We start from the raw sequence: 22,839 nt of genomic DNA on the forward strand, positions 1-22,839 counted from the left end.
CTTGGCTTGCCTACCATCCACCTCTTATAGCTAAAAGGTCAAAGGCAACTGGGTAGGTCATTCAGCCTCTCATAACTGCACTAACATATAAGATGATGGTTGAGTTGATTAGAATCTCGACTCCCTCACCACTCCCCTCAGAATAGCACTTGACCTCTTTGTTAATCAAAAATGATACATAATTAAAGCCACAGAACTAATTATTTCCTGAAACTTCACCTATTTTTTTTGTACTGTGTTCGATGGATCAAAGACGTAACTTCAATATGTTGGAGGAACTGAGCGCATTTGTTACTAGAGGTTGATGATGGTTACTGTCATTCATGATAAACAGTCAAACAGCATTTTGCACTGAAATTAGAGGAAAGATTTTGTCTTGTGTTCCATGCTACAGCACAGTGTCCATGGATTGACCACTGGGTTGACCTTATTGAGGTTTATAAGATCATTAGGGGCATAGACAAAGTGAACGACAAGGGCCTTTCCCCGAGCGTGAGGGAGTTTGAAACTATACGGGGCATATTTGTAAGGCGAGAGGAGAAAGATTTTAAGATGGACATCAGGGGCAACCTTTTTACAGGGTGGTTCATGTGTGGAATGAACTGCCAGAGGAAGTGATGCATGCAGGGTATAGTTACAACATTTAAAAGACATTTGGATAAGTTCACGAATAGAAAAGGTTTGGAGGGATATGGGCCAAAAGTAGGCAGTTTGGGAACATGTTTGGTATGGGCTGGCAAACTCATGACTTGCAAATCAATTCATTAAAAGTGTGGTGCCATTCTATGTAAAAAATGTGGGCTGGGATTTGTTAACAGTTCTATTTTTAAAACTGCCAGATGATAATTTATCAGCTGTTAGTCATGTGGTTGTGGTGTAAGCAGTCATAATATACCATTATTAAAAGTTGTGAAAGGACCAAGTGATATCAGTAACAATTCCATCACGTCCTGTTTATTAAGAAACTTTATGGAAGACTAACTATTTAGGGCACTAGAAAGTTGAAAAGGCAAAAAAGGAGGAAAGTGAACTAGCATCTTGATAGATAACAGGGATATTTGGTCGGCATGGATGGGTTAGACCGAAGGGTCTGTTTCCATGCTGTACATCTCTATGACTCTATTGTAGGATATTGTCCATGAGTTTGCCTTCATTGTCTGACAGAAACTGGTAATTCACCTTTTTTCCAGGTTATTCAACAGCTTTCATGCTTTCTTCATGTCTTCAAGTGTTAGAGACAGAAGCTTTAGTTGCAAAAATAAAATCGAAACTTATCAGGGTAGTGTTTTCACTCAGGAAATTGAAACCAATATGCTTTCGAAATTGTATTATGTTGGTTGGGCTTCAAGTTTCTCCCCAACTTCCTAAAAACATCACCACAGATGTTTAGTTCTTGCATAAACCAGTGCTATCCAGCAGCTTAATCGCTCATACTTTATTTGTTTTTCGATTATCAAGTGTTCTTGATCTTTTTAAGAGTGGTAACCAATTGCAGTTTAAATCATACGACTAAAAATGGCTTTATCACCAAAATGCAACGTTGTTAATGAATGTGTTTCATCTTCCGTGTGTGAATAATGTGATTGAACATAATTGCCTGAACGACTTGCTGTTTTAATTGGGAAACGCTTGCTCATTTCTTAGTAACTTGTATGTTTTTGATAAGAAAGAAAGCTTTATACATTGTCTTTTTCGGCCCCGTGTGCCCAAGAGAGCAGACCCAATCTGAAAGCTTACCTAAATGGAGCAACTGCAGAATCTTGCATTTTCAAGCTGAACTCATGGCATGCCTTGTGACAAATCGAAGAAACATAAGATGTGTAACTCTCAATGCAATAGTTTTGTACATAAGACACAGGAGCAGAAATTAGGCCATTCAGCCCGTCAAGTCTGCTCTGCCATTCAATCATGGCTGATAGGTTTTTCAACTGCATTCTCCCGCTTTCTCTCCATAACCTTTTGATCCCCTTGGCAATCAAGAACCTATCTATCTCTGTTTTAAATATACTCCATGATGTGGCCTCCACAACCTTTCTGTGGCAATGAATTCCACAGATTCAGCACTCTCTGGCTGAAGAGGTTTCTCGTTATCTCCATTCTAAAGAGTTTTCCCTTTTGTCTAAGGCTGTGCCCTTGGATCCTCGTCTCTCCTGCCAATCTTCCCAATGTCTGCCCTGTTCGGGCCAATCAGAGCTCTGTAAGTTTCAATCAAATCCCCCCTCATATTTCTAAACTCCATTAAATATAGTCCCAGAGTCATCAAACATACCTCAAATGTTATGTCTTTCATTCCTGGGACATTCTTGTGAGCTTCCTCTGGACCCACTCCAGGGCCAGTACATCCTTCCTGAGACATAGGGTCCAAAATTGCTCACAATATATAAACCCACATGTTTTAAATTCCCAAATCTTTTGCACTGCCATGGCCACTTTCTCCTCGAATTATACTAGGATATACTAGGCAGGTATAACATGATGTTTCATTGTGCAGAGCAATTTAGCAGTCTGAGGATGGACAGAATGTGATGACGCCATTGAATCACTTCCACAGCATCGTTTTCTGAATGAGTTTCCCCTCAATTGATCTCAAGCCCAAAGTCTCCAAAGCCATAAAATAACTATTTGTACGTACTCTGGGAGCTGATGATCTTTAGCTGAAGAATTCATGTATTCTCCCATTGTTTGACTAATTTGTTGAATCTGGAACCAGGGTTTTGTATCCTGAGATAAAAAGGTGCTTCCATATTCACCTATGGAAGAGAGGCAAGTCCACATGCACCAATCATGATATTTCACTTTTCTTTCCACACCAGGAAGAAAATCTTACAAGTCTTTATTGTCAACATGATTGTCACTTATCTTACAGAATTACAGTGTTGGAGTCAGCATGATCTTTGCACTATGTCAAGCTCAAGAAAAATACCATAACTCCACATGTAGGTATCGAGGTATAACAAGAACCTCCCCATGATCAGAGGATTAGATAGGGTAGACATTGAAAGTCTTTTTCCTAGGATGATTACTTCCGCGTGTAAGAGGGGGCTTAACTACAAATTGAGGGGTGATAGATTTAAGACAGATGTCAGAGGCAGGTTCTTTACACAGAGAGTGGTAAGGGCGTGGAATGCACTACCTGCGAATGTAGTCAACTCAGCCACATTGGGGAGATTTCAACAATCCTGAGATAAGCACATGGATGTTTTTGGGATAGTATAGGGGGATGAGCTGAGAATAGTTCACAGGTTGGCACAACATCGAAGGCTGAAGGGCCTGTTCTGCGCTGTATTGATCTTTGTTCTATGTTTTTCATTGATTTTAACAAGGCTTTCAGCACAGTAAACCATGAAGGCCTATGTAAGGTGCTGTACAAATAAGGCTGCCCCAGCAAGGCCTAGCCATAAGGCTGAAGGTCATGTCTGATAGGGTATTAGAATCCTTTGAGGTACTGAGCACGTTACGCAAGGGAGAGCCAGCAGGCGTGATCTCTTTGGATTTCCGGAAAGCTTTTGATAAGGTGTCACACAGGAGGCTGCTAAATAAGATTAGAGCCTGGTGCTAAGGGCCAGGTACTGGCATGGATGGAGGATTGGCTGACTGGCAAAAGACCGGGAGTGGGGATAAAAGAGTCATTTTCTGGATGGCACTGGGTGACTTGTGGAGTTCCACAGGGGCCAGTGTTAGGACCACAACTATTCATGTTGTTAAGTAGATTAGATTCCCTACAGTGTGGAAACAGGCCCTTTGTCCCAACAAGTCCACACCAACCCTCTGAAGGGAGACCCCCCCATTTACTGCTGACTAGTCCACACTACAGGCAATTTAACATGGCTAATTCACCTAACCTGCACATCTTTGTACAGTGGGAGGAAACCCGCGCAGACACAGGGAGAATGTGCAAACTCCACACAGACAGTTGCCTGAAGCAGGAATTGAACCCGGGCCTCTGGCGCTGTGAGGCAGCAATGCTAACCAGTGAGCCACCGTGCTGCCCATAATGTTATATATTAACAATCTGGAAAAAGGAACTGAGGGTATTGTTGCTAAGTTTGCAGCTGAGACAACGATAGGTGGAGGGACAGATAGTGTTAGGAAGTGAGGAGGCAACAGAAGGACCAGCACAGGTTAGGAGAGTGAGGTGAACAACCCATCCTGAGGATGGGAGGGCTTGGGAGTGTGGTGGGGAAAGGGGGCAGATGGGGAGAAAGGGAATTAGTATATTCTGAAGTTGTGACAGGTGCTTTGGAAATGAGTCTTGTGTTTGTTTCACAAGCCTATCTGGAGAAATTGGGAGGAAGTGAGGGCTGCAGATGCTGGAGATGAGAGTCAAGAGTGTGGTGCTGGAAAAGCGCAGCAGGTCAGGCAGGATCCAAGGAGCAGGAGAATCGACGTTTCTGGCATCAGCCCTTCATCAGGAAAGATAGCTGGGGAAATTGTATAACATCTAAATGCTGCAGCACAGAAAGCATTCTACATATGACCTAACACTGCTGGTACACAACCAGAGAGATGGGATGCAGCTGTTTCCAAACAAACAGAGGTTCTAAATAACCAATAAAACAGAAGAATTTAGACAAAGCAACTCTTTTCCCAGGTGGCCCACTGTGGATGGCATTCAGATTTTCAAAGGCATCATATTGCAAGAGAACTGAGGATTGATTCATTTCCCTGTTCTAGCTGGAGATGTTCTTCATGAAATGTATTTAGTTGGCCTCAGGTGGATTGGCTGTGGTTATTACTAAGAGTGGAGAGTATACTGTCTCATTTGTTCCATTATTCCATGAGTTGCAACATAAAATAAGTATGTGCTGTTACTGCATACGTTTTCTGTATTAAACTCAGAATGTACAAATCCATCAACTAGGATTCTTTAATGAACATGAACATTTGTAAAGCATTCATTTATTGTCAATGAAAATACAGGACTGGTTAACACAGTTTGGAATATGAAAGTGTAAGTGTTTACCCCTTTCTGCAAAAAAACTTAGGCAAAGGGAATAAACGATTTATTTTCTTCACTCATGGGATGTGGGCATCACTGGCTGACCAGCATTAATTGACCTTCTCTATTTGTCCTTGAGAAAGTAGTGCTGAGCTGCCTTCTTGGATCATTACAGTCTACCTGCTGTGGGTAGACCCACAAAGCAATTAGAGAGGGAATTCCAGGATTTTGACCCAGCGACAGTGAAAGAACGGTGATACCTTTCCAAGTCAGGATGGTGAGTAGCGTGGAGGGGAATTTGCAGGTGTTGATGTTCCCAAGTACCTGCTGCCTTTGTCCTTCTAGTTAAAATGGTTGTGGGTTTGGAAGATGTTCTTCTGCAGTGCAATTTGTGCATAGTATACACTACTGCTACTGAGCCTCTGTGATGGAGGGAGTGGATGTTTGTGGATGTGGTGTCAATCAAGCAAGCTACATTATCATGGATGGTGTCAAATTTCTTGTGTTGTCAGAGCTGCACCCATCCAATCAAGTGGGGAGTATTGCATCACACTCCTTACTTATGCCTCGTAGATGGTGGACAGGCTTCACGGAGTCTAATTCTAGAGCGAATTACACAATGAATGGAAGAGCTTTGGGAAAAGTTGATGGGCAGAGAGATCTGGGAATGCAGGTCCATTGTACCCTGAAGGTTGCTGCACAGGTGGATAGAGTGGTCAAGAAGGCATATAGAATGCTTGCCTTCATTGGATGGGGTATTGACTATAAGACCTGGCAAGTCATGTTAAAATTGTACAAGACATTGGTTCAGCTGCGCTTAGAATACTGTGTACAGTTCTGGCCACCACATTATCAAAAGGATGTGGATGTTTTGGAGAGGGTGCAGAGAAAGTTTACGACGATGTTGTCTGGTATGGAAGGAGAAAACTATGAAGAGAGGTTGAGTAGGGTAGGTTTATTTTCACGAAGAAAAAGGAGACTGAGGGGGGACCTGATTGAGGTTTACAAAATCATGAAGGGTATAGACAGGATGGATAGAGACAAGCTTTTTCCCAGGGTGAAGGATTCAGTAATGAGAGGTCACGCTTTCAAGGTGAGAGGTGGAAAGTTGAATGGGGATACACATGGCAAGTACTTCACACAGAGGGTTGTGGGCATTTGGAGTACATTGCCAGCAGAGGTGGTAGAGGCAGGCATGGTAGATTCATTTAATGATGCATCTGGATAAATGCATGAGTAAGTGGGGAGCAGAGGGATACAAATGCTTAGGAATTGACCGACAGGTTCAGATGTACATTTGGATCGGCTCAGGCTTGGAAGGCTGAAGGGCCTTTTCCTGAGCTGTAAACTTTCTTTATTCTTTGAGTCAGGACGTGAGCTACTTGTCATCGTATTCCTCGCCTCTGACCTGCTGTTGTAGCATTTTATTTATGTAATGAGTCCATTGAGTTTCTAGTCAGTGGTGACCTCCAGGATGTTGGTAATAGGTGATTTAGTGATGGTAACACCAATGAATGTCAAGGGTTCCTGGTTAGATTATCTCTTCATTGGAGATGGTCATTGCCTGGTATTTGTGTGGCACGAATGTTACTTGCCACTTGTCAGCCAAAGTCTGGATATTGTCCTAGTCTTGTTGCACATCACGAAGGACTCAAAGCCCTCCGCTTCTTCCTTTCCCGCCGCACTAACCAGTACCCTTCCACTGACACCCTCCTTCAACTGACTGAACTGGTCCTCACCCTGAATAACTTCTCTTTTCAATCCTCCCACTTCCTCCAAACTAAAGGAGTTGCCATGGGCACCCGCATGGGCCCCAGCTATGCCTGCCTCTTTGTAGGATATGTGGAACAGTCCATCTTCCGCAACTACACTGGCACCACCCCCCACCTTTTCCTCCGCTACATCGATGACTGTATCGGCGCTGCCTCGTGCTCCCACGAGGAGGTTGAACAGTTCATCAACTTTACTAACACCTTCCATCCCGACCTGAAATTCACCTGGACTGTCTCAGACTCCTCCCTCCCCTTCCTAGACCTTTCCATTTCTATCTCGGGCGACCGACTCAACACAGACATCTATTATAAACCGACTGACTCCCACAGCTACCTGGACTACACCTCCTCCCACCCTGCCCCCTGTAAAAACGCCATCCCATATTCCCAATTCCTTCGTCTCCGCCGCATCTGCTCCCAGGAGGACCAATTCCAACACCGCACAACCCAGATGGCCTCCTTCTTCAAGGACCGCAGATTCCCCCCAGACGTGATCGACGATGCCCTCCACCGCATCTCCTCCACTTCCCGCTCCTCCGCCCTTGAGCCCCGCTCCTCCAACCGCCACCAAGACAGAACCCCACTGGTTCTCACCTACCACCCCACCAACCTGCGCATACAACGTATTATCCGCCGCCATTTCCGCCACCTCCAAACGGACCCCACCACCAAGGATATATTTCCCTCCCCTCCCCTATCAGCGTTCCGCAAGGACCACTCCCTTCGTGACTCCCTTGTCAGATCCACACCCCCCACCAACCCAACCTCCACCCCCGGCACCTTCCCCTGCAACCGCAGGAAATGTAAAACTTGCGCCCACACCTCCACACTCACTTCCCTCCAAGGCCCCAAGGGATCCTTCCATATCCGCCACAAGTTCACCTGTACCTCCACACACATCATCTATTGCATCCGCTGCACCCGATGTGGCCTCCTCTATATTGGTGAGACAGGCCGCTTACTTGCGGAACGCTTCAGAGAACACCTCTGGGCCGCCCGAACCAACCAACCCAATCACCCCGTGGCTCAACACTTTAACTCCCCCTCCCACTCCACCGAGGACATGCAGGTCCTTGGACTCCTCCACCGGCAGAACACAACTACACGACGGCTGGAGGAGGAGCGCCTCATCTTCCGCCTGGGAACCCTCCAACCACAAGGTATGAATTCAGATTTCTCCAGCTTCCTCATTTCCCCTCCCCCCACCTTGTCTCAGTCGGTTCCCTCAACTCAGCACCGCCCTCCTAACCTGCAATCCTCTTCCTGACCTCTCCGCCCCCACCCCACTCCGGCCTATCACCCTCACCTTGACCTCCTTCCACCTATCCCACCTCCATCGCCCCTCCCCCTAGTCCCTCCTCCCTACCTTTTATCTCAGCCGGCTTGGCTCTCTCTCTCTTATTCCTGATGAAGGGCTTATGCTCGAAACGTCGAATTCTCTATTCCTGAGATGCTGCCTAACCTGCTGTGCTTTGACCAGCAACACATTTGCAGCTGTGATCTCCAGCATCTGCAGACCTCATTTTTTACTCGATGTTTGAGGAGTCAAACATTGTGCTGGACTTTGTGCAATCTTTGTTGAATATCCACACTTCTGATCTTTATGATGGAGGGAAGATCATTGAAGCAGCTGAAGATGTTTGGGCCTAGGACACCACCACATTTGTTATGTTGATGCTACCATCTGCTGGGGGCCCTCAGAAATGTCAATCTTTCTCGTCAACTGAGGATTCTCCACCAAAATAACTGACAGGGCCCTCAGCCATGTCTGTTCATTGCACACATTCCTGCCTGTTCCCTGGCCGACACGCCACCCTGTTCCCTGGCCGACACGCCACCGTGTTCCCAGTCCGAGACACCACCCTGTTCCTTTGCCAGCGTCTCTGTCTCCGGTGTGCTGCAGTGCTGGCAACCCACTTTCACCTACGTATGGACGCCAATAGCAGCTCCTCTTTTTCTCTGCTTTTCCATTATCCATCCCTTTGTCTGCCTCACTGTCTTTCCCCATGCTCTGCGCTCCATCTCCATCTTTCTTATTCCTTTATCCACCCACACCCTCTGTCTTTAGCACATATAATCACCTTTCCCTTGCTGCCGTACATTCTGAACAATGGTCACTGGATCCAAAGCATTAACTCTGCTTTCTCTCCACAGACATGTCAATCCAGCAATTTGTTTTTGGTTTACAGTGATACTACCAGAACTGGGAGGTTGTAGCTCAGACATGACTGAGTTTCTTTCTTCAAGAAATGAACACGTCGAGGGATGCCATGATTTTAAAGCCATGCCGAGACTTGATAGGGTATAGGTAGAGAATATCTTCCAACTCGTGTGGAGGCCCAACAAATAATTTAGAAAACGTTTCTTAAGTCAGAAAGCAATAATAATGTGAAATTTGTTGCCAGGTAAAATTGTTAAGACTAATGTATAAGATGCATTTCAAAACAAACTAGATAATTATAATCTTGTGTAAAACATTGAATAGAGAGCAAATGTGACTAAGCTGACTGAGGAGAGACAGATTGTGTATAAGGATAACAGAGTCTGCTTACTTTTATATAACATTGTATTTTACCTTTTTTTGTTTGCTGTGACCTTTCAAATGTTTGTGTCTGCAACACCTTTCATTGCTCAGTCTGCACCACCCGGTGTCTCCCTTTCCCAGTCATGGTGGACATAGCAAAATAAACATTTTCATCTTCCTTGCCTTTCATTCAAGAGTCTGCTCAGTTAAATGTTCAGATCCATCTCCTTACTGCGTGCAAATAATGTAGCATTTCCAGCTTAGCATTCTGAATTGCTGAACTAAATCAACCTGCAGTTACAAGAGCAGGTAAGAAGAGACTGGGAATACTACACCAAGTGACTCATGTCTTGCCTCCCTGCAGTCTGTCCACCATCTACAAGATGCCATTCAGGAGTGCAATGAGATTGGATGGCATGGTAGCTCAGTGGTTAGCACTGCTGCCTCATAGCACTAGGGTTCCAGGTTCAATTCCAGCCTCAGGTGACTGTCTGTGTGGAGTTTCCACATTCTCCCGATGTCTGCGTGGGTTTTCTCCGGTTTCCTCCCACAATCCAAAAATGTGCAGGCTAGGTGAATTGGCCATGCTAAATTGCCCGTAGTGTTGGGTGCATGGGTCAGAGGGAAATGGGGCTGGGTGTGTTACTCTTTGGAGGGTCGGTGTGGACTTGTTGGGCCGAAGGGCCTGTTTCCGCACTCTAGGGAATCTAATGCAAAATTTGTTTGCATGACCACAGTTCCAACAATACTCAACATTATCTAGAACAAAGCAAATCACTTGATTGGCAGTCCATCCATCACCTTCAAAATTAATCCTTTTCACCTCTGGCACTACAGCAGTGTATAACTTCTTACACGATGCGATTTAACAACTTGCCAAGCCTCCTTTGTTCGTGTCTTCCAAAGGGTCAGCCCCACTGCTTAAAAGGGTATGGTCAACAAATGCTTGGCAACACCAACTCCAAGCATTCTGAATTCTAACTGTATCACCGTTTCCTCACTGTCACTGTGTCAAAACTCACAGGCTCCCTCCCAAATAGAGCCTACCTACACCAAATGGATGGCAACAGTTCAAGCAGCTGACTCGCTTTCTCCAGAGCTGCCTTGGGATAAGCAGTATATGCAAACCTCATTAGCAGTGTTCAGACACCATGAAATAATACAAACAAAGCTGTGGGTAAATAGGATATCCTAGAATGTCACAGCAGGATGTTGGTGTTTCTAAGGTGCATTCCTTACATCAGAATTGATAGATTATATTTCCTGGAATTTGAGTTGATTAGTGGAGGGAAAAGAAAACAGATGAAATACTGTGTGTTAAATGTGGGTGGTTCTTTGTTTTATTCTGATAAGGTAAATGCTTTCTATCTGACTCGTCTGGTGACATCCTAAATGCCACAAGCGTTGACATAGTTTCAAGCCCCACCCACTGAGTTTTTTGGGTAGAGTCCAAGACAATACCAGGAAGATGTCTGGAGTCTCTCACTGCTATTTATAAGAGTTCAATTTTGTTTTTTCCCCAACATCTTACATCCAAAATGTAAAAGTGTTTGCAGCAACTGGAAGTTGAATTGCAGAAATAAATGCTTTGATTTTAACTTTTTTTTTTACTGGAGATATCTAGTATGTGGTTTGATTTACCCCGTCTCTTAAGGGATACCCCTCATTCTTAGATTTTGTCATTTAGCCTTCATTTTCCCTTCAGGAGCAAATATCTGTCAACCTGCCATTCTGTCACATCCCCTCAGGATCTTATCATTCAAATGTATATCTCCTGTTTCATTCTTCTAAAACCCAATGGGTAAAAGATTCAAAGTGTTTTACCTTCCTTCACAGTATAAGCCCTTCATCCTGGGATTGAGTTGAATAATCTTTGACCTGCTAACACAATTATGTAATTTTTCAGATAAGGAAATAAAGATAATGTTCTTGATGTGAACTCATCAAACCCCTGTAGGGCAATGGTAGAATCTCGCTAAATTTATATTCCAGCTCTCTCTCTTCCCCCCCGCCCCCTCCCCAAACCAACCTTTGTAACAAGTGGCAATATTTCATTTGCCTTCCTAGACATGTGCTGCATCTGGACACTGACATTTTGTGACATATGTATCAGGACACCTAGATCTCTCTGTTCCCCTTGGAATCCACAACACCCGTCTGTTTAAATCGGACACCACCTTCCTGTTCTCCCTATCGTGCTGTCATAAGCAAGATTAGCCACTGTCCATTTGGTCCCTTCATGGATGTAGGTTGGTAGTAGTTAAAACCCCAGCACTGAGCCCTGTGGAATCCACATCATCAACTGGAAATAGCCGCTCTTATCATTTCTGTTTGTTTCCTGTTAGCTAACCAGTCCATTGAGGCGCCCCCCCTTTACCAAAAGTCTTCTGGCAATCCACATACACCACATCATCTGCATCAATGTGACTGATCTTTTCATGGCCTCGGCTCCACTTACTTGTCTGATCACCATTGCCCTTGATTCCTTTACTGTTCAAATATCTGTCTATCTGTGCCCTAAAAACATTCAATGAGGTAGCCTCAACTGCTTCACTGGGTGGGGAATTCCACAGATTCACGACCCTTTGGATGAAGAAGTTCCTCCTCAACTCAGTCATAAATCTGTTCCCCCTTATTTTGAGGTTATGTCCCCTAAGATCTAGTTTCACCCACCAGTGCAAACAAACACCCTGCTTCCTATCTTGTTGATTCTCTTCATAATCTTATAGAAATGTATAAGATCTCCCCTCATTCTTCAAATTCCAGTAAGTATAGTCCCATAAACCAACCCTCTCCCTTCCAGAATCAACCTATTGAGCCTCCTCTGTATCTCCTCCAGTGCATCTTGTCAAGTAAGGTGACCAAAACTGTACAGCATCAATGCCCCGGTAAGACAGAAAAGGCAGAAAGCATCACTGCTAATGGTTAGAAGTGGTGTTCCGTACAGGACACTCTCACACTCTGGTTAGTGTTGTCATGGCATTAGGATAACAAGTGACCCTTACTCAGCTGCTAGCTCATGGATGTCTCAGCATTACAACAGATGAGCTGTCAGTGCATGGGCCTTCATAAGTAGTGGGTGCAGTGACAAAAATAGTGAGTGTAAAGGGGCCGAGGGCAGAGTTACCCTGACAGAGAAGAGAAAATAATTGACCTTTTTCCTCTGCAGTCCAGTCCTCTACACCCGGCCGTTGACACCTGGGTCAGTGCCAGTCTTCAACACCAGGCTGGCATTGCCTGTTGAGAGTGTCTTGCTGCAGCTCCTCCAGGCAGTGGACTTTTTGTTGTTGCACCAGCCTTTCCATCAGGACCTGCGGAGCAGAAATGCCTGTTACTGGCAAGTTTGGGAAGATCAGGTCAGAGAACCCACTTCAGTTTGTCAGGTTACAGCCAGAATCACTCCACCGAACTTGACAGGGCTTGAACATAGCTGAAAACACTGGGTTTTCTAAGCTAGAGAGCAGAAGTGGAAAGTGAGAACTGCAGATGCTGGAGATCAGAGTCGAGAGTGTCGTGCTGGAAAAGCACAGCCGGTCAGACAGCATCCGACGAGCAGAAGAATTGACGTTTCGGGCATAAGCCCTTTGTCAGGAATGAAGGACTTATGCCTGAAACATTGATTCTCCTGCTCCTCTGATGCTGCCTGACCTGCTGTGCTTTTCCAGCACTACATTCTCGACTAAGCCAGGGATCAACCCGCTAAAATTTTAAACTGCAAGCAAGCAAATGCATTCAACCTTTATGCTCTGACATAGACCCCACACTATAAACAAATGATCTTCCAGTAATACTGCAAGGGTGGGTTGCAGTCACCTGATCTCTGGCACACACTGAATTCGGTCACAATTTTCTAATTAAAATGTCCTTCAGAAAAATAACTAACGCCCATGTACCACGAGTTTTAAATACAAACTCTTGCAAATAATGACATATATAGCACACACCTTCCATCATACATCTGCCAAAGGAGATTGTAGTATCTCTTGAAGAGGCATTTTGATTGACAATTACAAATTATCTTAATGCTGTTTCTTTTGTTACATTAGCAATAGTAACATGTTGATAATAACCTAACAACAAGTTTCATGGATTTTACACATGCCCATTTGAATCACAGCACTGGATTGCTTCACATGTGTTTTTGATAACATATCAAATAACATGTCCGTTCCAAGAATATCAACACATATCAAAAGCATTAAACTCCACTGAAATAACAGTGGGTTCCTGTCCCAACATTTCTCTTTTAAACAAAAATCAAAGGATTGTGGTTCATACAAATAAGATTCTTCTACATTTTTGCTGTTAAACTATCTCCGAGTGATGCGCAGCCAGCAAAGACTCAATGTCTGTCTCCACTATTGAATATTTCTGTTTACGAGAATTCATTTTAGTTGAAAAAGTGCTGACAGGCCTTTCAATCCTGAATTTGTCATCTTCTTGTAACAGGTACCTGCACCAATATTGCTGTCATCAACAGCCAGTTTCAATGGCTTTTCATAATTCACTGTTACTGAAATCAGTGATCAGCACAGCTTTCAAATTGCCCAAAAGCACTCTGAAGTTCTCTTCAGAGGAGCCACTGCAATTGCTGAAGTTCAGAACATACTTCTGGTAAAATTCGTGTGTGCCAATGTATCCCAAAACATCGCGAAAAAAAAAGCCTGAAAGAACTGTGGGATGCTGACAAAGACATTAATTCTGCTTTCTCTCCACAGAAAGATCTGCTGAGTTTTTTTTTCCAGCAGTTTCTGTTTTTGTTTTGCAAAATTTCATGTTTTAGAATATCCAAAATAGCTCTGACATTTACTTCTCTAGGTGGTCCTTGGCTGCACAGCATGGGCCAAGTACATTGACTTTACTTTAGTTAATCCCCTTTTGTCCTGATTTATTTGAACATTTGAGTCATGTGTTGTAAATGTTCTTCCCAGGTTTAACTGAATACAACCACATTGTCAGTGTAAACCAAGCAGTTACATAGTCCCTCAATGACTTTATTGGTTGACGTTGCTATTTCATTTTCCATTCCAAATGCATGACTTTGCATTGTAACACCATTATGCCCACTACTAAGGTTGGCTAAGTATGTCAGCCTCATTTTCTTTACCTGTTCTCCTCTTTTTAAAAAAAAAACTTGTATCTAATAGCTGAATTTCTAAGTCAGCTCCTTTTTTTTGTAGTCTCTTCTTCCTGCCTAAGTTTATAGGCCTAAGGTTGAGTCACAGTACACTCAGGGAAAAACCATGGACATCCTCCTGTAACATCTTTTTCTATTACATCCACTCCTGTCTCCAGCAAACTTTAGTGAAGTGAATATTTTTGAACTGGCCAAGTTATTTCCCAAGATAAAATTTATTCCTGCTATCGGGATATGTTTCATTACTCCAACGACAGCTTCCCCATTTTCTGTGTCAATTTTTAATTCAACTCACTATGATAAGTGAGGGGGTAACCTCCATATGTACCTCCAAGTAATATGTTCTCTTTCATTAACCTTATTGAAGGGCAAATGGTATCACTTGCCAACATCAGGCACTGACATGCCTCAGGTATCCCTCAATATCTTCATGAATTTAGTTATTTTTTTTCTGCATTTTTGAAACAGAAATGGGAAAACAATTTTTTATAAAGGCCAAGCATTGTTGAAGCATTTCTGCACTGTGATTGTTAGAACAAAGGACAGTGCAACACAGGAACAGGCCCTTCGGCCCTCCAAGCCTATGCCGACACATTCTTGCCCTTCTATTCTAAAACTGGCTTCACAGGATCCGTACCCCTATTCATGTATTCGTCCATGTGCTTCTTGAATGCTGCTATTGTGTCTCTTTCCACCACCTCCTCTGACAGCGCATTCCAGGCACTTGCCACCCTTTGTGTGAAAAACATGCCTTGCACATCTCTTTTCAACTGCGCCCCCCGCCCCCCCCCCCCCCCCCAGCTCCCCCACTCCAACCCACTGTGTCCCCTTGTTATTGACCCCTCCACCCTCAGGAAAAAGCAAGCCCTGTGGGCAGGTACCACTGAACCAGTCATTCCCTCTGCCCATAATACCTGTGTATCTATCTATGTGTGGGAGCAGTTTATAATGGGTTAGAGGTTTAACCAGGAGAGTTGTATGTTAGCTGTTCGTAACTGTTTAACTGCAATTAGAATCCGTTTATTTCTAATAAGTAACCATTCCTCTTAAGTCTCAAAAACCGATCCGTGCTTTCTGACAACTTGCTTCTGAAAGACAAGTGAACTGGGAATATCAGCATTCTTTCTGGCGTCTTTAAATTTTGTGACAACTCCAGGAATAGCATCATTTGGTTTCCCCCTCACTATGCCAGTGAAGCTTTACAGAATCAGAAATAAAGGGAAGTGTTTACTGACACTGACAGCTGAGGGCAACTATACTCATTGGGGAATGCAAGGGAGCAAGCATTGATGGCATCACACATACCTTTGTGATGTCATGCGCAAATGCAGTATCATGCATGTGTGCAGGGAGGTGTGTGCGGTTTTGAATTGGCTTTCAGTGTTGGGGGAGAGGGATACTGTGCACACGACGGGGTGCTGGAGAGTTCCCAGAGTGAGAGAGGAAGAGAAGGACAGCCCAGAGGTGGAGTGAAGGCAGAGCCGGGTGCGTGAGGGGAGACAGAACGGGCAGGTGGTCGGAGTGGCCTCTGGCACCCAGCCCATCCTTGCTGTATGCACTGCTCCACCCCCACCTCTCCACTCCCTGCCCAGTTCTGTCTCCTAGTTCCTCACTTCTCACTTATTGTTCAGAACTTCAACTTAACCAATTCTTTAAAAGGGACATGGATCCCACTTACATTGTATCCAGCACAAAACCATCAACAGCCTCCAGTCTTTGTGATCTCATCTAATGTTGCTACCAGGCACGTTAGACCTCAGAATGAAATTGGCTTGATAGATCACATTTTTAAAGAATATTTAGCATTGTGGACAATCACTGAACATAGGCACATGGAACAGTAATGCAGAAGTGTTTTGAGGTCCATTGCAAAAAATTGAATGCTGCTGGAAGAAATAATAAAGGATTGTTTGAATAAAACTAATCGAGAGTTAGCAGATAAATTGGTGTAAGATGTAAAAGCAGGATCTTCTGGAGAACACTGGCATTAAGTCTGCAAATTTCCTTTAATAATAAAACAGAAGTTTATTCCTGAAAAGGAAAAATAACAAAATAAGACAAACCAAGCTCTATAAATAAAGAATGGAGTTTGAGATAATCTAAAACAGGCTGCAAAACAAAGTCTTATCTATTGTCTAACACTAACATTTTACAGTGATTCAGATCCAGCAAAGTGACCCTTCAATATCAAATCTTTACATCTGACTCAAGCATTTCTTCCCAGCTCTATCCAATCCATTGTGAAATCTTCCTATGTAAAGACTCTCAAACTAAAAATTTGGACATTTTATGTTTTTTTTAAAGAAATAATCTGTTGTCTTCTAACCAAATACTTCTGGTCTGGAGGTTTCAAAGGCTATCACACCAAGATAACAGCGCTTTCCTTGTGCTGCCCATACTGGGCCTTAGAAAGGAAACTATACTTGTTTCAGGTGTCCTCAAAAAAGGACACGAGAAGCTCTCCGTATTTGGGTTTCTCAAGTTAATGAAAAATTCCTTGATGATTCTCAACCAAATGCAAGCCAATACTTTTCAAAATTTACCTGCAGTATTAGTAAATTATATTCCATTAACCTCCAGGAGGTTTGCAATCACTATCTCTCTTCCACACAATGAATTAGGTCATGGTTACAGAAAGGATTTGCTTGAGCCCATTTTGTTCTAAACCTCTTTACAAAAGTAATCTATATGCCACTGGTTTGAAACGCAAACTCTATTAAAAACCTATGTTGGCAATGTATGTTGCAAAAACCACTCACCTTCATTGTAGCTGGAGGTGCCAGCCATAGTGACACAACGAGTGGGTCACTTCACAATGCAAGCAAAAGACAGTATTAAGAAAAGAGCACACTCTAGTGGTTCTTACAATTACAGCAATACAGAGGACCCTCGGTTATCGAGCGTTCGATTATCCGAATATCCGGCAAGATCGCGAGGTCCCCATGCTTGGCTAAACTGTGTTATCTGAAATTCAATTAACCAAACGAAATACTCCCACCAGCGTCCTTCAGATAGTCGAGGTTCCTCTGTATTTATAACTGGACTTCATGGTGTTGATTGATATTTATTGTCACGTGTACCGAAGTGAAAAGCTTTGTTTATGCACAATACAGGCAGGTCTTAGTAAGCAAGGACATACAGATCAGTTGTTGTAAAAAGACTTAGACAGAGGTGTGCAAGTTAATGTTGCACAGGGAGTGGGCTAGGCAAGATCAGCATTAGCAAGATCAGCATTATTTGAGGCTAGACAGTACGTTCATCGGTCTAATAACGGCGGGGAAGAAGCTGGTGCTGAACCTGCCAGTGCATATGTTCAGGCTTCTGTACCTTTTGGCTAATGGAAGAGGTTGTAGGAACCCATTACCAGGGTGAAATTATAACATTGAAGAGTGGAGCACAATGAGGCAGCTAGATTTGGGTCTGCTACCCAGTTTGCTGCACACAGTCTTTAGTCCAGTGGTGGAACAAAGCTTTTAGTCATTTTTATTTTTGTGGCTGTTGCAACTGCGTGTAATACTTGGACAGTGTGACTTTCAGCTGAATAAATGTTTAGATATGTCAATCCTTCATAGTTCACATAAAACAGTAGGTTGGCAACTGGGACTTTGGCTATCCCTCCCTTTCAATCATAGGAACAGAGAGCAAGAAAAGGACTCTTGATTTCAATGGGGCAGTCAATTAAACCAGTTGCTATAAAGCAGCCACAAAGATTTTTTTTCCATTGGTTTGGAGCTGGGAGGGGATAATGGTCAAGTGTATAACTCCTTGTTAGTGCATAAATACACAGATTTGCAACTACGTGTGTTTTTTTTAAATTGTGGAACTCACCAAATCCCTGTCACTTTTACCAGAATGGAGACCCGCGGTGAGACTGGCAGCGGTCAACTGTGCGAACAGTCAGAATGTGGAAATATGTCAAAGTTTTCAAGTGACCGTCTATCCAACAATGAAGGTATGGTGTTGGTGCACTGGATCGCAAGAAATGCATTCACTGAAAATTCTTAGGGCACAGACTGAGTCCAGTTCCATTCAGCTGCTCAAATCCAAGATCTGAGTGTTTGTAATTGAAACAAAATGTGCCAAACCTCACGTACAACCCCGACTTTAAAACCAGAAATAAATTAGTGCTCCCTCTGCCTGGAATGAACCGAAAATTCATTTAGAGTTTCGGTCGATGGTGTGTGAGTGCTCTTTATTTCTGAGCTTTGGCCGAGTTATTTTTATTGTTCTTCATTCACGGGATGAGGGCATCACTGGCTAGGCCAGCATTAGTTGCCCATCCCTAATTGCCCAGAGGGCAGTTAGGAGTCGACCATATGGGTCTGGAGTCACATGGAGGCCAGAACAGGTAAGGATGGCAGTTTCCTTCCCTAAAGGACATTAGTGAACCAGATGGGTTTATCTGACAATAGATTCGTGATCACCACTAAACTCTTAATTACAGATATTTATTGAATTTAAATTCCACCATTTGCCAGGTCTCCAGTATTATCTTTATAGCTATACTTGGGAATCTGGTGGTGCCATGGTAATATCCCTACCTCTTAGCCTGGATTCAAGTTCCACCTGGTCCAGAAATGTGTCACAACATGTCTGAACACGTTAATTAAAATGATCTATTCTAGGGTTAAGTGCACATATCTACCCCTTTCTCCAGAAGTGATAGTGGAAGGGTTTTTAACACTATAAGTGCATGTCTTACTTATCATACAGAGGGTTCAGTGTAGCTATGGCAAAGGCCTTTATTCCAGATGAGTGGGTGATATATTAAAGGATTTTTTTTAGATCTGTCATATTGCTCCAAAAAGCTGGATTGTGGATGGGAAAACGTAGCCCTGCACTAACTCAGTTAAAACATACTTAGTTACCCTCTGCGCTTCTTCCATTGCTAACTTGGCTTCGGGTTGTGGTTAATCAGGATATTGGCTCATTTGCTTTGTTACTTGTGTCCAGCTGAGAAGTGCTGAAAATATGTTGCTGGAAAAGCGCAGCAGGTCAGGCAGCATCCAAGGGGAAGGAGAATTGACGTTTCGGGCATGAGCCCTTCTTCATTCCTGAAGAAGGGCTCATGCCAGAAACATCGATTCTCCTGCTCTTTGGATGCTGCCTGACCTGCTGCGCTTTTCCAGCAACATATTTTCAGCTCTGATCTCCAGCATCTGCAGTCCTCACTTTTTCCAGCTGAGTAGTGAACAACTGTTCTCTCGACTTCTGCAAAATGCCCCTGATGAGCTGGAATGCGATTTTGGCTGCAGTTCAGGCATCTCACTGAGTCTTTCTGCTCTGAAACTGCCTGCGAAATGTGTATTTGCAGTTTCAGAAATTGGCAGCGCAGGTTCGTGTTGTGGAAAAACAAGGGCGCTGCCAATATTTAACCCAACATTAACTTGGCAGTCAAAGATCGGGTGCATCTCCGATAACTGGAGCTAACAGTGAGGTGCAAGCTGACTTCCACCAATTACAGTCACTGCTAATGGGGTTTTAATCCAAACCCTCGCTGAAATACACATGATTCATATACACTCATTTGCATTTTAACATGACATCCTATTATTTCCTGACTCCAACCAGTTGGTTGCAGTGCTGCTTTCAGTGTCCCACCCAGATCAATGTGATAGGAAGAGAGTGAGCACCAGCTTCAAGGGAGCTTTGAGTCCCTGCTGAGGAAGTGAACGGAATTTATCTCATTAGGGAAGCAAACAAAACATTCAAAGGGAGATTCCAAATTTTCCATTGCCAAGCTAGAAGGTCAGGGGCACTTGTACAGGGCTGACCCAGGTAGCTGGTTGACAATGCCTGCAAGACACCTGTACTCAACGAGGGAGTCCACAGGCTGACCATTGACATTGCCACTCAAGAAAAGACCTGGCTCATCCCTGTAGTGGACTTTGGGAAGCAAAAGAAGCATTACAGTCACCCGACAAGACATGCGTTTAGCGGAAACACATCAGCAAGGTGTCGCCTTCTGTGCAGGATGCAACTCTTGAATCTTTAAAGGCGAAACATTGTCCTTGTGTCAGATTCAGTCCTGCTGCCTACTTGGAAAGAAACCTGCAGTTCCTCAACTGAACTGAACAGGCACTGTCTGACATTCTCACGTAGGTTTCAGGATGAGGGGGAAAGACTTAAAAGGGACCGAAAGAGGCAATATTTTCACGCTGAGGGTGGTGCATGTATAGAATGAGCTACCATAGGCAGTGGTGGAGGCTGGTACAGTTGTAACACTTAAAAGGCATCTGGATGGGTATATGAATAGGAAAGGATCAGAGAGATGTGAGCTAAATGCTGGCAAAATGGGATTAGATTTATCTAGGATATCTGATCGGCAAGGATGAGTTGAAGCGCAGGGTCTCTTTCTGTATTGTACATCTGTATGACTGCAAAAGAGAGCAGGAACACAATTGGAGATACTGTCTGTAGTACCATGCTCTTGACATATTGGAGATCAGTGCAAGAACATGCTGTCTGGTTTGAGGATTGTACCACTGAGATGGAACCTCTCCTTGAAGCCAAGCAGCCTGCTCCAAGAGGGTCAACATACAGCTTAACACACTGCTAGACAGGGTGCTTTTGGTGACATATGATGGTTCAGTGGTTAGCACTGCTGCCTCACAGTACCAGCAACCCAGGTTCGATTCTACCCTCAGATGGATATGTGTGGAGTTTCCACATTCTCCCTGTGTCTGTGTAGTTTTCCTCCCACAGTCCAAAGATGTGCAGCTTTGGTGGATTAGCCACGCTGAATTGTCCAGAGTGTCCAGGGAGGTGCAGGTTAGGTGGGCTAGACATGGGAGATGCAGGGTTAAAGGGATGGGGTGGAATAGTCTTTGGAGGGTGGATGTGGACTAGATGGGCTGAATGGCCTGTTTCCACACTGTAGGGATTCTATGATTTTAATAACTGGTTGTTGTAACTGTGCTAAAATATGCAGATGACTTTTGATTGAGGGAACATTAGGGAGAAAAATTAAAGAATCAAAATGTCACCCTGTCCATCAGAAAAGAAAATAGTTCCATTGAAAACAAAGACTTTGGATGTTAATACTGACTGCAGTAAATCATTGGAGAGATGATTGGATTACTTAAGAGTGTGGAAACAGGCCCTTCAGCCCAACAAATCCACACCGACGCTCTGAAGAGAAGTCCACTCCCCCACATCTAACACTATGGGTAATTTAGCATGGCCAATTCACCTAACCTACACATTGTTGGAGGGGGAAGGAAACCCATGCAGAGAATGTGCAAACGCTACATAGATAGTCACCTGAGGTGGGAATTGAACCCAGGTCTCTGACGCTGTAAGGCAGTGGTACTAACCACTGTGCCACTGTGCTGCCTACCTTAAGGCTTACAGTAGGGAAAGCACATCACATTATATAAAGTCAGCTTGGTGAGAAGCTGATATGGAGCCCATAGCAGAGGAGCTTAGCAGATCTATTGACTTGGATAAAGATCCCAGTTGCTGATGCAATACACCCTGTACTCTTAAAGCATAGAAAACTGGCATTCCTGCAATAACCACACAGATGTCACTATCTTTTCCAAGGGTAGGGGCAGTAGACCATACTGCCATGCAGGCAATCAATGGCCTAGTGGTATTATGACTGGAGTATTAATTCGGAAACTCAAGCCATGTTCTGGAGATCCAGGTTCAAATCCTGCCGTGGCAGATGATGGAATTTGAATGTGATACAAATTTGGAGTTAAGAGTCTGAAGATGACGATGAAACTGTTGTCATTTGATGGAAAACCCATTTGGTTCACTAATTCCTTGTAGGATCTGGTCTACGTGTCACTCCAGGCCTGCATCAATGTAGTTGACTCTTTATTGCAATGCAGGTAACAAGTCCCAGCCAAATCAGTGATATCCACATCTGTGAATGATTTTTTTAAGAACGATTGACGGTAAGAAACTATGGCCCTGTAGAAGAACAGGAAAGACCACAGGGATTGGAATAACTATTGAGGCATCTTGGTGCTAGGCATCACGAGAAAGATATTTGCCCACATTGTCCTTTTGTAGACTGCAGATCCCAGCTAACACATCCACGCTAATCCCATTGTGGTTTCAGAACACAATCAACAAATTACATGATTGTCTTGGTCCAGCTGTTGCAAGGAATATCAAACGCAACAGCTATCTAATACCTTCTTTGATCTGACCAAGGCGACCATGGGAGCAGAGACAGTGTACTTTAAAGAACTATATCTAGCTGCTGGAAATTGGAAATATGTCCAAACTGATTAAGAGAGTTGAACAACTGTGATCTGACTGAGAACTGAGTCTACCAAGCAGGAACAAGGCCTGAGCAGCTTCCATCAATGATGTCTTCATTGCCTTGGCCACTTGCATCAGATGGATGATGACCGTGTATCCAGACATTTTCTATACGATGAATTGGGAATTAGTTCACAGCCTCCTGGACATCCATAACTGTGCTGGAAGGACATCTTCAAACCCTATGTGC

At 43.8% G+C, this 22,839-nt stretch overlaps 1 protein-coding gene across 2 annotated transcripts in view; it reads left to right on the plus strand.

Moving 5' to 3' along the window:
- Positions 1-22,839, plus strand: part of lhx4 (LIM homeobox 4) — a 288,742-nt gene that overhangs the window by 20,159 nt on the left and 245,744 nt on the right. For both annotated transcript variants that reach the window (XM_060830122.1, XM_060830121.1), the window contains exon 2: positions 18,224-18,324. In XM_060830122.1, the coding sequence (XP_060686105.1) occupies positions 18,224-18,324 (101 nt within the window). The remainder of the gene's footprint in view (positions 1-18,223; positions 18,325-22,839) is intronic.

This window comes from Hemiscyllium ocellatum, chromosome 9 (assembly GCF_020745735.1).
Source record: "Hemiscyllium ocellatum isolate sHemOce1 chromosome 9, sHemOce1.pat.X.cur, whole genome shotgun sequence".
NCBI classification, from domain to species: domain Eukaryota; kingdom Metazoa; phylum Chordata; class Chondrichthyes; order Orectolobiformes; family Hemiscylliidae; genus Hemiscyllium; species Hemiscyllium ocellatum.